Raw genomic sequence first — 14644 nt, 5'->3', positions numbered from 1 at the left:
CGGAGATCTCTTCTGGGCTGCCCGGTTCCAATCACAGTAAACAGGCCGCCTTTTTTAGATGAATGATTGCCTGTTTACACATTTGATTTTTATGCCTGCTGAAACCGACTGATGAAGATATGCGAACAAATTATTATTCATTGCTCAGAAGTCTCTGGCAGCATTTACACTGAACAATTAACTTTTAGATTCCTGCATTCAGTATAATAATTCTTCAGTGCAAAAGGGCCCTAAGGCCGCCTGCAGACGGGCGGAAATTCCGGGGCGAGATTTCCCGCGGAATTTCCGCCCCTGGAAGCTGCCATAGGATTGCGTTAACAAACGCAATCCTAGGCAGATGTCCGCGATTTGGCCACGCGAAATCTCGCACGGCAAACAAATCGCGGCATGCTCGCAGAGCCCCGTACAGAAACGTCACTCCCCGGCCCCGCCTCCGCTCTGCGCATGCGGAGCAGGTGAGTGACGCACTGCTCTCTGCAGACGCTCGGGTCGGGTCCCGCTGCGATCTTGTGATAGACACAGATGGAGTGCGTTACCTCTGAAGAGTCTAACATGGTCATTTGTCGCTGAGATGAGTCAGATACAGCAGATAGGAAAAGTCAATCACCACTGCCATCATCACGACAGTTTGAGTGACAGCTTTGAGTGATCATTTTGCATAAACTATAAATAGCTACTCAGCTACTTAAGAGCAATTAAGTATGCAAATGAAGCCTTAGCTGAAAGCAGTTAATAGCCCGAGGGCTCTTATCTGCATTCAGATCATTTGTTCTCCAGCTGGAAACAATGCTATCAGCACTCCCTGTGAGAGAACTGCTGATAAGAGTGACCAACGATTTTTAGGTTGGACTGAATTTAACGATCAGCTACCAGTGCACGAAACGTGCCTGATGGGCGCACATTTAGACAAAACGATTATCGCTAAAACTATCGCCTTTTAGCGTTTTTTTTTTTTTTTTTTAGTAGTGATCATTGCTCCGTGTTAATGGGCCTTTACCCAGGAGTGTCCAATCTTTTGGCGCCTCTGGACCACATTAAAAGAAGAAGAGTTTTCTTGGGCCGCACATTAAATACACAAACACTAACAAAAGCTCTAAGCAAAAGAAAGTTCCGTGAATAATTTTCATGATATCTGCCACCACAAATAAGCAAATAGGTCCTCACATAATAATCCGAATTATGCAGCGACCCGTTTAGAAAGTCTTTTAAAATCGTCAAGCAGGTCCCAAGTTTGTAATCACTAATATAGAAAATGAACATATCTAAGATAATATGTCACAGTTTTTTTTTTTTATATTGTTTTATTTTAGAAGTAAAAGAGGGCAACATAAAACTAGTAGGATATTTGATATTTTATTTGAGAAACACTCCAAGTTTTCCAAACAATCCCCATTGTTCTCCAAACAACCCCAGTCATTCTCCAGATAACCCCCACCGCCAGGTCCTATAAACTACAGACTGATGTCAGTGCTCGCTACTGCATGCCAGCCTGGACACAGAAACCTGCCACAGCCCGTTTCTGACACCAGGGGACGGACATACGGTGTTGGCTGGCCATGATGAGACCACTGTCTCTGATCTTCACCTTGATTCTGGATAGGAGGGGTTAAGACTCAGGAGGACAGGAAGGAGAATTACCACTGCAGGACGCCGGCTGGACCCAGAGTGAGAGAATGAGTCTAGCAGTCACAGAGCTGCAAGTTCTGCCCACTGCCTTGTTATCTGTATGATCCCGTACATGAGCTCACAGCCTGCCGATGCCAGGTACTGCCTGCCGCATCCTCCAGATTCAGCCATGTATGACCACCCCTCCGCACTGTTCATGGTCGCACATGTTGCAACTGTGATCATTACACCCTTGCCTTTAATCAACTAAGAATGCTTATCTAAGTCACCAGGGGCACATGTAACATCTGATGGTGTAAAAAATCTCATAATGTTTTAAGTAAGTTTACGATTTTGTGCTGGACCTCATTCATAGCCATCCTGGGATGCATACAGCCCCTGGGCTACGGGTTGGACCCCCTTGATGTAGCCTGTCTCGACTCATTTACCACTGCATTGGCTAACCCCAAGAGATACCTGTGACCAGAGTTTCTTCCTGCAGTAATACCAAGCCTGCCCAAAGTAAGCACCAGTCCCCCTCCCTCCAGGCCGACCATCCCAAAACCTGAGCGACACTACAAGTGGACAAAACATTTCAGTATAGACTCTTTTATTATTTCGTAACCATTCACTGAGTACAGAAAATAGAAATACAGTCACGGGAGAAGCCCCTTTAACCTCTTAAGGACTAAGTACGGTAAAAATATGGCTTTAATCCTGGCCGATAGCAAAACTACAGCATGGGATAAAAGCCTCTACTCCTGCAATCAAGCAGGAGCAGGTCGGGTCTTTGGCTGTAAATTACATCTGAGGACCTGGAGGAGAAGCTATTTTTAATTGCTTCTGCCTTCTCCTTCCCAGGCTACATAGTGTTCAATGAGCACTATATACTAAACAGTGAAAGTGGAAGTAGTACTTCCACTATCCAACCCAGCGATCTCTGTCACAGCAGAGCTGCAGGGTCCTAGCAGACCGTGAACACCTGTGTTAGTGACTACCGTCACTACAGGGGAATATCTCCCCTTGTAACTGGGGCTCCTTATGGATGCCCCAACTATAGCGGAAAAGTATGAAATAAAAAAATAATACAATGTGAATGACCCCATGGGGGTCATAAAAAAGAAGGTTACAAAAATAAGTAAAAAAAAAAAAATTCAGAATAAAACTAAAATATATACATCAATATATGCATGACCCACAGGCGATAACAACCAAAACCGTCGCCATATGCATCCTGTAATCCGCGACTATACAGATTACATATCAAAACGTCCAAAAAAAATGCGGAAACCATTCTTGAACTTTATTTTAGCGTAAATATACTAATTTTAAAAAGAAACAGCTATACATTATCTTTTTTATTGTTCTTTTAACTTTTTGCTCCCCCTCTTCAATAAAACAAAAAAAAACCAGGAAAAAAAAGTTAATGAAAAAAGATAAAAAATAGCCCTATATGTCACAGAAAAAAAGCAGAAAAAATAATTTTGGTAGCTGAAGGGAAAAAAAAATAGAGCAGTAAAGCCACCACATGGGTAAAATCCCCCAAAAATGTCTTGTCCTTTAGGTACAAAGCAGCCTGTTCCTTAAGGAGTTAATGCTGTAAGCAGATATACCGCATTACAGTAATATTAAACTGATATCTAATACTTACCAGAAGGTAAAAAGAGCCACAATGGCCACGGTAACCAGCAGCTGTAAGGAGAGGATTGAATACACCTAAAAAATAAGAAGAAAACAAGAGCATTTATTTGACAGCGCGGATACAATGCCATGATATCACCACTGTCACGTTGCTCCACCAGAACAATGGCTCTGTGTTCAACCTCACACAACTTCGTCTTTCTGCCCCCACTTTGATGTTTTCATTATGAAATTGCTTGACTTTACACTGTACAACTCTTAACCCACACTTACCTTCCTAATAAATGACCGGCGTACTCTGTCATCCTCCCAGCTCATGGAAGTCAGCATCTCCGTGTCTCCTGGATAGGTCCCGCTGCCGTAGCCGGGGCTGCTGCCTGTATGAGAAAGTGACAGTTTGACTGTTCACTACCCACAGCAGTGCGGTGACCAAGCATTTAAGTGCCTGCATATTCCAGGCCACAGAGAAGAATCTGATCTATTCCTTTTACTAGCTTAACACTGTCTGTATGTAACAACTCCTACAAAATCACCCAACTAACAATACATATACCCTTCAATAGGATAAATTACACTTACACCAGTTTATTAAATCATTGCAAAACACAGGCCATCAAGACCTAAAATGACCCCCACTCAATGGGGGTTAACCCTGCTGAAAGACCAACACCGCATCCATCCCAATGCGTTTCTCCCATATAGGTAGTTGATGGAGTTATCAGGGGATATTCCTTTCACAAGGCCCAGTGTTTATTGTATACCAGCCCCTTCCCATAAAGAGTGGCATGAGCCTTTGGTTGTTGAGGGTGACTTTAGATGGGACAACTATCGCCTAAATAATTGTGCAAAAGAGCAAATGTAGATAATAGTCATTCCATGTAAGCATGGCCACTAACATGATGACGAGCCATAATTTGCTCGCTTGTTGCTAGTCAAGGGCGTAACTATATATTCAGAGGATGCGGTTGCACCCGGGCCCAGGAGCCTTATGGGTCCCATAAGGCCTCTCTTCTCCATATAGTGAGCCCAGTACTATGAATAAAGCATTATAGTTGAGGGCCCTGTTACAGGTTTTGCATTGGGGATCAGAAACTTCAAGTTACACCCCTGTTGATAGTCATTCGTTTTCACTCACCTAAAATGTAGTCACTGGTTGATCAAGAGTCATCTGGTGTAAAGTTGCAGTCGTTCATATTGGAATGACTTGCGAACGAATTTACGTGAAGATACTCCCTATGAGCGATTACTCAGCGAGTGAGTAATATACGGTAAGCACTCTGTGTAGAAGCTTACAAACAACTGTCATTCGTACGCTTCAGTGACTTTTCTAAGTGACCATCTGAAAGATACGTGTTTAGTGTAAAGGTCCACTTATTCTCATTTGTTTGCTCGTACTGTGGAGGGGGATCCATTAGTATGTGCACATAACCCATACCAAAGGGAAATGGTGCCGGCTGTGTGTTCATAGAAATGAATGCTAGCAATATAGTTGCCCGTCAATATCCATTCTCCCATTGCAATTTTCTGGGAAGCACAAGAAGTAATTGAAAAAAAAAACTAAGAAAGAGCAAGTATTAAAGGCAGAAAATCTATATAAGGGAGGGCACAGAGCAGTGACCCGGGGAGCCAGGAGCTCCAACAGAGAGGGTTTGATAACAAGGCTTGTGTCATTGTAGAAGCAGAGATGAGACACATAATCCGACTCTATGGCAATGCTAATGGAACAGAGTTCGTACAATTGTTGACCTCGCTTTCTGCTGAGCATTCGTGCTTAAAAATATAAGACTTTATAGGATTATGCAAAGATTGAATTAATTGCTTTCCTCGAATATGCGGCACCCTCAGCCGTTCCACACATACATGTTTATTTGGAAATTTGGGTGATTACTGAATGTTTGGCTGACAGCTGGTTAACATGTATTCCTAAAGGGTCGTCCTACCTTTTTATGACTTTTTTTGTACCTTTTTATGACTTTTTATGACAGTTTTACAGTTTTTGATAAGTTGTTGTCTGATGGCTGGGAACTACACCATTACCGGGAATGATATGCCCCAGTTCCTCATTGTTGGAGGGTGTTGGCCATGCAACACAGCAACTCTACATAGAAAAGACCATCAAGAACAGATTCCTCATATGTGCCTGTTTCTAGCGCATTCATTTTCATTTGGAGAAAGACAATATAGCAAGAAACTCTTTGGTCAAGATGAAGTTGGGCCCCTTGTTCTAGATAATAGTGATGGTCCCAGAGGTCAAGCAGGTCAAAATTGTTTCAACAAATTAACTTAATTAATTATTTATAACTATAAGAAGTTTCTAGAAAATTTGCTAGAACTCCGAAATAATACAATAATTTACAATAATAAGGGGTAAGGTTGTAAATTTACCTGTCTCCTCCTGCGTCCAGTTGGGATATGGGGTCACAGTTGGAGATGCCAGAAAACCAGCTTTCTTCCCATCTCCTGCTGTTGCTTCCTCATAGGAAGGAGGTGCCGAAGGAGCCAGGGTACTCGATTGCACGTCTGCATTACCTCCTCCATTCTCCGGAGGCTTGTTATTGACAGACACCTTCAGAAAAATGGATTACATATTGTAAAATGATTTAACCTAGCGCAGTAGATAAACGGCAATGGACATTAGACAGCGTTGAGAAATTTCAGCATGCAGAATCCTGGGGAAAAGCAATAAACAGTTCTTGTTCGTTGTCCAGTCATTGCCGGCATTTAAACCCAACTATTATCATTCACTTTCACTCGAAAAGTTCCATCAAAAAGCACCTTAAGCCAGAGGTAAAACGTTTCTCAAGCAATAGGTCTCTTCCTCAGTAATGCTGGATTATGTACAACTGGGGGTTTCACACTGTTTTCAGCTGTACATAAAAGTCACAAGCAAGAGGCATTGATTAGTAGAATTATACGGCCTCTAGCTGTAGGGAAAAGCTGTTAAAAGTAACATAATCCAGCATTACTGAGGAAGAAACATGTTGCTTGAGAAAAGCTTTACCTCTGGCTTACACAATGAAAAGAGAAGTTTATTTAGTTACTTTACACATTAATGGGGCGCATACTCATTCCGCAGGGCTGTACATTACTTGGGGCTCACAGTCTAAGTTCCCTATTAGTATGTTTTTGGAGGACGGCCTCCATTGATGTTAGTGGATGCATGTGACCCGCAGCCCATACGCAGTTAACATTGTGTATGAGCTGTGGGTACCTGCGTCATTGCTAAGCGACAGCACAGGAAATACAAAAAAAAAGAAACAAAACCTGTACTGCACATGGCTGCTTGCGTGCCTCGACAGTCATACGCAATATAGGTACTTGCCGTATGCAGGGTCACCAGCTGGGATTACAGTCGGAATCCACTGCGGGCCTCATGCATGCGGAATCCAACTCAGTTGTGTGAGCCCTGCCTAAGGGGGGTCTCACACAAACAGTAAAGCCCAGGCATTGAAAGGCATGTATTTTTCAATTTTGCTTCACACTCACGGGTATGAGTTGCGCATTTCGCAAGCAGAAGAAAAATCACAGAGTGTTCATTTTAGCGCGAACGGCCTCCATTGAAATCAAAGGATGCGCGTCCTCATACGCAATTAATATTGTGTATGAGCAGCGGAATGGCTTGGAACTAGCAAGCAGAATATATAGAAAAGCAAGAATTTCCCTGTCGGCGATCTTTTTTTCGCGTAGACGATACACTGTGCATACGTGTACAAAGATCGCATCAACGTTCTTCCCTAACCATTCGTTATTACTTTCCAGAACGTATCGCAGGCGGCTGTGGAAATTCACATGCGGAATTTGACTCGTTTCTGTGAGCCCGGCCTAACATGGGGAGAACATACAAATTTGTATTGGATTATCTTCTCGTCTCTTGTTTGTTTATTGGAAGGTCGCGCCACATGCCAGATTTGTTTTCAATCTGTATCCTCTGCATGTACATGCCCACCTCTAGTACAGTGTTAACCTCCACAATTGTTGCAACGCATTTTCCTACCTCCATTAAGCCTTTATGCAACACAACAGGGTTCCTCCACCCATTTCTGCTTCCTTGCAAAGCTCCTTTTTTGCAATTTGGTCATTTTACGTTTCACTCCTTTATAGTACAGGGTGATTGAAAAAGAATGGTGCAAAAGCAAGTCGATTTATTACTAAATTAATTGACAAACAACAGCCAGAGTGACATGAAAAGATAGGAGAACTCTTCAAGTTTTTATTGCACCTTACAGATGTTCATCTTGAGTGCCATTGGTGATACTAGAAGATGACCTAAAACAATGTATTTCCGCTGTAGTGCAGTCAATAACAGAGGATGTGCTAGTACTAGAGATGAGCGAGCGTACTCGCCAAGGGCAAATACCCGAGCGAGTATTGCCTTTTGCAAGTACCTGCCCGCTGGTCTCAAAAGATTCGGTGCCGGCAGGGGTGAGCGGTGAGTTGCGGGAGTGAGCAGGGGGGGGAGAATCTCCCCCCGTCCTTCCCGCTCTCCCCCGTCGCTCCCCGCCGGCACTCGAGTATTTGCTCTTAGCGAGTACGCTCGCTCATCTCTAGCTAGTACATGTCTGGGGAGAAGTGGACTAACGACTTGATGTCTACTGTGTCACCAATGATTGCTATGTTCACCATCTATAAGGTGCATTTAAAACTGGAAGAGTTCTTCTGGTTTTTTTTGGTCATTCTGGCTGTTTTAGGTCTACCAACACCAGTAGATACATTATTATGTTTAACCTCAAATGTACAGATCGGAACCACAATATCTAAATATATTTTCCCTAGTTTTTTTAGCCTTCCACAAAGTCAATATATCTGTTAAGATGCACAGAATTTCTACAAATTACAAAGTTTGCTGCTGATTTCACAGCACAAAACAAATGAAATCTATGCAGTATTAGTACAAACCGAGTGATTGTCATATGGCACAATAAACATGTCACCATCTCCCCTCTACACAGAAGCCAAGGTGTTAGTCACAGGCTGTCATATCCATGGATACAGCATTTAGTAGAAAACATTGTGTAAGAGTCATCTGAGCTGAAAGTCATGGTGATCACATTATTATGTGAAGGAAACCTAGATGCGCTGTCATGACAGGAAGCACGGTGTTAGTACAGGCTAGTAAAGTGTGAAATTCCCAATTCTACATTTCCTTGATATCAAAAGTACAAATTTGACCTTCTTGGCACGAGAAATAACTAGAGTACAGAAGTTCTTGACTATAAATCTATTTGCTTTGAAAAGTCGTTTTTGTTAGAAGGTTACCGCAGTGATCACCTGTAACATGTGAGGGAACTCAGCAGAAAGTGTTCACCTTTCCTACAGCACCAACACATAATGGCGGATGCATGCGCAAAAGTCAAAAATTGCCCAGGAAATTTAAAGTCTCCCTGCTCCCGGCGACCTTGGTCTGGAGATGTCATGGGGGGCCGCGGTGAGCGGTTCCTGGTCACTTGATCGCCGTTATTCAATGGATAATGGCGATCACGTAAAAGTTTGAAAAGAAAGTGGAAGTTTCATCTCCCCTCATGATGCAATCGGTGAGAAGAGATGAAACGTCTTGCTAAAGGCCTCCGTATTTCAACCCTGACGCAATCATCCTCCATTAGCGGGTTGGAATTAAGTGATTACTCGCAGAAAACAGAGCGTAGCATGTTCTATTTTATGCAGATATCCGCAACATAGAGCCCATTGTGCTCTATGGTCGCGGATATACCCGCAGCCCATTCGTAACTACATTGTATACGGGCTGCGGGTACCCGTGTCATCCCTAAGCGACGGCGGGGGAAATATAAACAAGAAAAGGTGTACTGCGCATGACCGCCTGTGTGAGTACTCCGTTATGCGCAGTACATTACATGGCCGTACGCAGTGCCACGGCCGGGCTCACAGCTGGGATCCACTGTTTTTGCCCCTCATCAGTGTACAGTAGGTTTCTGGGTGAGAAGCTTTCGACGTGGGTCGGGAGGGGTACAGGTTCTCTTAGTAGGCATAACGAGATTTAAAAGGCCAATAAATGCTCCTCCTCATTCTTTCAAAGCTATTCTGCGTCCACCAGGGAAAGAGATGATATTTGTAGTTGCTTTCTACTTTAGTTAAAGGTTGAAGGTCCTAAATGGGCAATTTCCTTCTATTTAGGCTAAAGGCACACAACTGTAAAGTAAGATTTAGATGCAAAATTGAAAATAACTTAAAATCTTCATGCAGTTCTGCAGTTGGACCTGTGGATTTTGTCATGGAGTTTCGCGGCTGTGGATTTGGCTGTGTCCGGAGGCGCAAATCCATCCTGACCCAGACTGCCGTGAAAATGTCTTGCAGACACTCCTTTAGCTAGTTTCTTCAAATAAATTCATCACCTCTGCCCCTCTCACTGCCCCACTTTGCACCCTGCACAGTACAGTGCCCTCAATATTTATTTTATTGTGTCTATAAAATAGCAATGCCTACTTTGTGCCCTGCACAGTAAAAATTCAGTATTTGGTCTGTGCAAAGTAATATGCCCTCTTAGTGCCTAAACGTGTCTTCCTCAAAATAGAAATGCTCCATTAGTTCCCCTACTGTTATAATGCCTTTCTGTATGCCCTTCACAGAGTAATAGTGACCCCTTAGTGTCCAACAGTTATGGCACCCTTCCTCGTGTCACTCATAAAATAATAGTGCCCCCTTAGTGCCTCTCACAAAGTCACAATGTCCTCACAAAATAATGTTGTTCATTAGTGTCCCCACAAAATAAAAGAGACCCCACCAAGTAATGGTGCCCCAGTAGTGCCCCACACAAAGTAATGGAGTTTGAATACTGGCCCATGCACCCTTGGTGCTCTAAAAAAGTAATGATGTCCGCAATAGTTCCCCTTGGAAAGTAATGAAGTAATGATGCCCCCCACAAACCCCTCTCTACATATTCTTAGTTGTTCTGAGCTTGAGAAAGGCAAAAGTTGCCGAAACGCGTTGCTCAATAATAAAAGCAATAGATGTTAAGCCACATCGCGAGGATTTACTAGTCAGTCGGATCCACACAAGCGCGGATCTTTTTCTCCTTTCTTTTTGGGTCTGTCCATTTCAAGCGTCCCACGTTGGATTGCTTGGATTCCCTGCGGCTCTCCAGAACTCTGGATCGTGGAATCAAGGACTGATTATATATGCCAACCACGACGATAGGTAATGAGAGACCCTTAAAACAGGGTTATCCCACCATGCACCAGGTGAGTTGACACTCATTTAAGTTTACTGGTTGCTGTTGAACACATATTTTGGATATGTTTATGCCTGGTGCACTCCTGATATGTTGATTTATATTCTTGGTTGTGTTTTTACTTTAGTATTTGGCTCACATCTTCCAGGATCACTTCAAACTTCCAACGAGGCTGCAGCAGCTTCAAGATGGGCAGAGCATTTGAGTGTACCAAGGATTCCTCCACAGGATGGCCTCTGCCTCTCTGATGATGTCATGCACTGTCAGCCACATTTACTAGTGTTGCAAGGGAGAGCTGAGTCACAGCGATGACCTCTGCAACCCCTATAGCTACGTCCCTGATTTTGACTGCTATGTGAATAAGGGCCAGTTCACATCATAATCGGTGGTTCCATTTGCCGCTTATTTCCACATAAAAAAAAACCAGGATGAAATAGTGCAGCAAGCTGTGCTATTTCATCCTATAAATTCTGTCAAAATACCGGACTGCTGGCCTAAAATCGAACTAACCCCAATATAGTCAATGGGGGTCTGTTCAGCGGTGTTCTGATCCGCCATTAGACAGAACCGTTTGGCCAGGGGGTACCGTTTTCCTGCTCCCTGAACGCAGTAGGAAACCGAACCCCCCTGAACACTGATGTGAACGAACCCCTAATTACCTTTACTTTTACACCATTCTTTGAAATCACTCTGTAATGCTACATTTCCACTACAGCAATCACTATAGTCAGCTGTTTTTCGGGGGCCTTTGTAATGAGAGAAGACCATCATCACAAAAACTCAAAATTATATGTATTCTTTGATTTTTGAAACATGTCGTGGAATGGACGTAGCTCAGAGGAGTAGCACAGTGCGCCAAAGTAATTGAAGATAACTCATACACTGAATCATACATTCTTCCATTAGGCACAGCCAAAGAATATTGCATTGCAGAATGTTACAAATGTACATACAATTCTGTATTTAGGTTAATCAGCCTTCCATCTCCCCTCCTCTTATCCCAGTGATTCACAACCTATTTTTAGATAGGACCCATTTTTTAATGATACATTGCTCCGGAACCTCAAAATAGATTATTTAGTTGCATGCATGTCATTGTAGAAACCGCTGGTTTTGATATTTGAATATTAAGATAGATATATATGAGATAGATAGATAGATAGATAGATAGATAGATAGATAGATAGATAGATAGATAGATAGTTATGAGATATATAGATAGATCTGAGATATAGATAGATAGTTATGAGATATATAGATAGATATGAGCTAGATAGATAGATATGATATAGATAGATAGTTATGAGAGATAGATAGATATGAGATAGATAGTTATGAGATAGATAGATATGAGATATAGATAGAAGATAGATAGATAGTTATGAGATAGATAGAAAGATAGATAGATAGACAGATACATAGATATGAGATAGATAGTTATGAGAGATAGATAGATAGATAGATACATAGATTTGAGATGCATAGATATGAGATAGATAGATAGATATGAGATAGATAGATATGAGATAGATAGATAGATAGAAGATAGATAGATAGTTATGAGATAGATAGAAGGATAGGTAGATAGACAGATACCGTAGTTATGAGATAGACAGATACATAGATATGAGATAGATAGTTATGAGATAGATAGAGAGAGAGATAGATAGATAGGTAGATAAAAGATAGATATATATTAGATAGATAGATAGATATGAGATAGATAGATAGATAGATAGATAGATAGATAGATACATACATAGATATGAGATAGATAGATATGAGATACATAGATATGAGATATATAGGTAGTTATGAGATAGACAGATAGTTATGAGATAGATAGATAGATATGAGATAGATAGATATAAGAGAGAGGGAGAGATAGATAGATATGGGGTAGGTAGATAGATAGTTATGAGATAGATAGGTAGTTATGAGATAGACAGATACATAGATATGAGATAGATAGTTATGAGATATATAGATAGATCAGAAATAAATAGATAGATATGAGATAGATAGATAGTTATGAGATATATAGATAGATATGAGATAGATAGATAGATATGATATAGATAGATAGTTATGACAGATAGATAGATAGATATGAGATAGATAGATATGAAATAGATAGATAGATATGAGATAGATAGAAAGATAGATAGATACCGTAGTTATGAGATAGACAGATACATAGATATGAGATAGTTATGAGAGATAGATAGATACATAGATAGATTTGAGATGCATAGATATGAGATAGATAGATAGTTATGAGATAGATAGAAAGATAGATACAAGATAGATAGATAGTTATGAGATAGATAGAAGGATAGGTAGATAGACAGATACCGTAGTTATGAGATAGACAGATACATAGATATGAGATAGATAGTTATGAGATAGATATATACATACATAGATATGAGATAGATAGATAGATATGAGATACATAGATATGAGATAGATAGGTAGTTATGAGATAGACAGATACATAGTTATGAGATAGATAGATATGAAATAGATAGATAGATATGAGATAGATAGATAGATATGAGATATAGATAGATAGATAGTTATGAGATAGATAGAAAGATAGATAGACAGATACCGTAGTTATGAGATAGACAGATACATAGATATGAGATAGATAGTTATGAGAGATAGATAGATAGATACATAGATAGATTTGAGATGCATAGATATGAGATAGATAGATAGTTATGAGATAGATAGATAGATAGTTATGAGATAGATAGAAAGATAGATACAAGATAGATAGATAGTTATGAGATAGATAGAAGGATAGGTAGATAGACAGATACCGTAGTTATGAGATAGACAGATACATAGATATGAGATAGATAGTTATGAGATAGATATATACATACATAGATATGAGATAGATAGATAGGTAGTTATGAGATAGACAGATACATAGTTATGAGATAGATAGATAGATATGAGATAGATAGATATAAGAGAGAGGGAGAGATAGATATGGGGTAGGTAGATAGATAGATAGATATGAGATAGGTAGTTATGAGATAGACAGATACATAGATATGAGATAGATAGTTATGAGATAGATAGATAGGTAGATAGTTATTAGATAGACAGATAGATAGATATAAGAGAGAGGGAGAGATAGATAGATATGAGATAGATAGATAGATAGATATGAGGTACATAGATAGATAGATATGGGGTAGATAGATAGATAGATAGATAGATAGAATTGAGATAGATAGATAAATATGAGATAGATAATATGTTTGGTGTAAATGGGAATTATAATAAAGGGGTTAATGCACCACTGCGGGGGTTACCACTTATTCCCGTGTATATTGGGTCTTTACAAGGGGGCTGTATCCATTCTGCCTTATTGACTGCTCAGTAGTTTTTGTGACGCAGTATTGATATTCTCTCCAGCAGCTTGTTTTACCTATCTGGAAGTGACGATACATTGCATAATTGATGCATCCAGCTCCTCTTAAGTTACATTTTGCCGGCAGGCGCCGTTTTATCCAATATGTTACTATATTAGAATTATCTGATTTTATGCAACACCTTCCACTCACAAGGTGAATTATAGTTTGCTAGGATGCTATGGATTGGCAGATACATAATGGCTTATGTAACACGTAATATGAGCAGCTGTTAATACATTGCGATCTTTACATCTGTGTATTGTGCTTTGTTAGTTGAAATAGTAGGATGTAGCGATTACCTTTCCCTGGGTCATGATGCTGCGCTTTGCTCTCTCTCCAGGTACCGGACGCTCAGCTCAGCTCTGGACAAGCAGCAGTAATGCTTTATATTCTAGCAACATCCAGCAGTCCGCAGGACTGTACCATTCCTCCATAATCCAGGAGGGGGAGCAGTGGGTCTGCGTTCAAGTTCATGGGGGTGGAATTAGCAATCACATGCATCCACAAGGCACTAGCAATTACTAGAACAGCATATGGCTAATGGAAGGAATAAGGACATATGAAATATGGAAATTAAATGATATTCTGCGATTGCAGAAAATCAACATGAATGCATAAAATTATATAGTTTACAATTTGGAAAATTATTATTACAACTTTGATGAAATGTAAATAATGGCCCGCACGCTGGTTGTCCTGTTGCTAAATATTACGTCCCATAGAAATGCACTTATAATAATAGCGAGTCAATTAAAATGCAATACATCGCAAATTAATATGG

The 14644-nt window shown here is 40.7% G+C and overlaps 1 protein-coding gene across 1 annotated transcript in view; it reads right to left on the bottom strand.

The window, feature by feature from the left end:
• The window catches only part of FAIM2 (Fas apoptotic inhibitory molecule 2), a 31069-nt gene extending 16786 nt beyond the window's left edge, over positions 1-14283 (bottom strand). Inside the window, exons 1-4 of the mRNA XM_066593732.1 lie at positions 14163-14283; positions 5632-5812; positions 3520-3623; positions 3257-3321 (exon numbers count right to left, since the gene is read on the bottom strand). Of these exons, the coding sequence (XP_066449829.1) occupies positions 3257-3321; positions 3520-3623; positions 5632-5812; positions 14163-14177 (365 nt within the window). The 5' untranslated portion in view covers positions 14178-14283. The remainder of the gene's footprint in view (positions 1-3256; positions 3322-3519; positions 3624-5631; positions 5813-14162) is intronic.
• Between the last annotated feature and the right edge of the window lie 361 nt (positions 14284-14644).

Source organism: Eleutherodactylus coqui, chromosome 1, assembly GCF_035609145.1.
Source record: "Eleutherodactylus coqui strain aEleCoq1 chromosome 1, aEleCoq1.hap1, whole genome shotgun sequence".
Lineage (NCBI taxonomy): Eukaryota > Metazoa > Chordata > Amphibia > Anura > Eleutherodactylidae > Eleutherodactylus > Eleutherodactylus coqui.
This window is presented reverse-complemented; position numbering and strand designations above follow the sequence as displayed.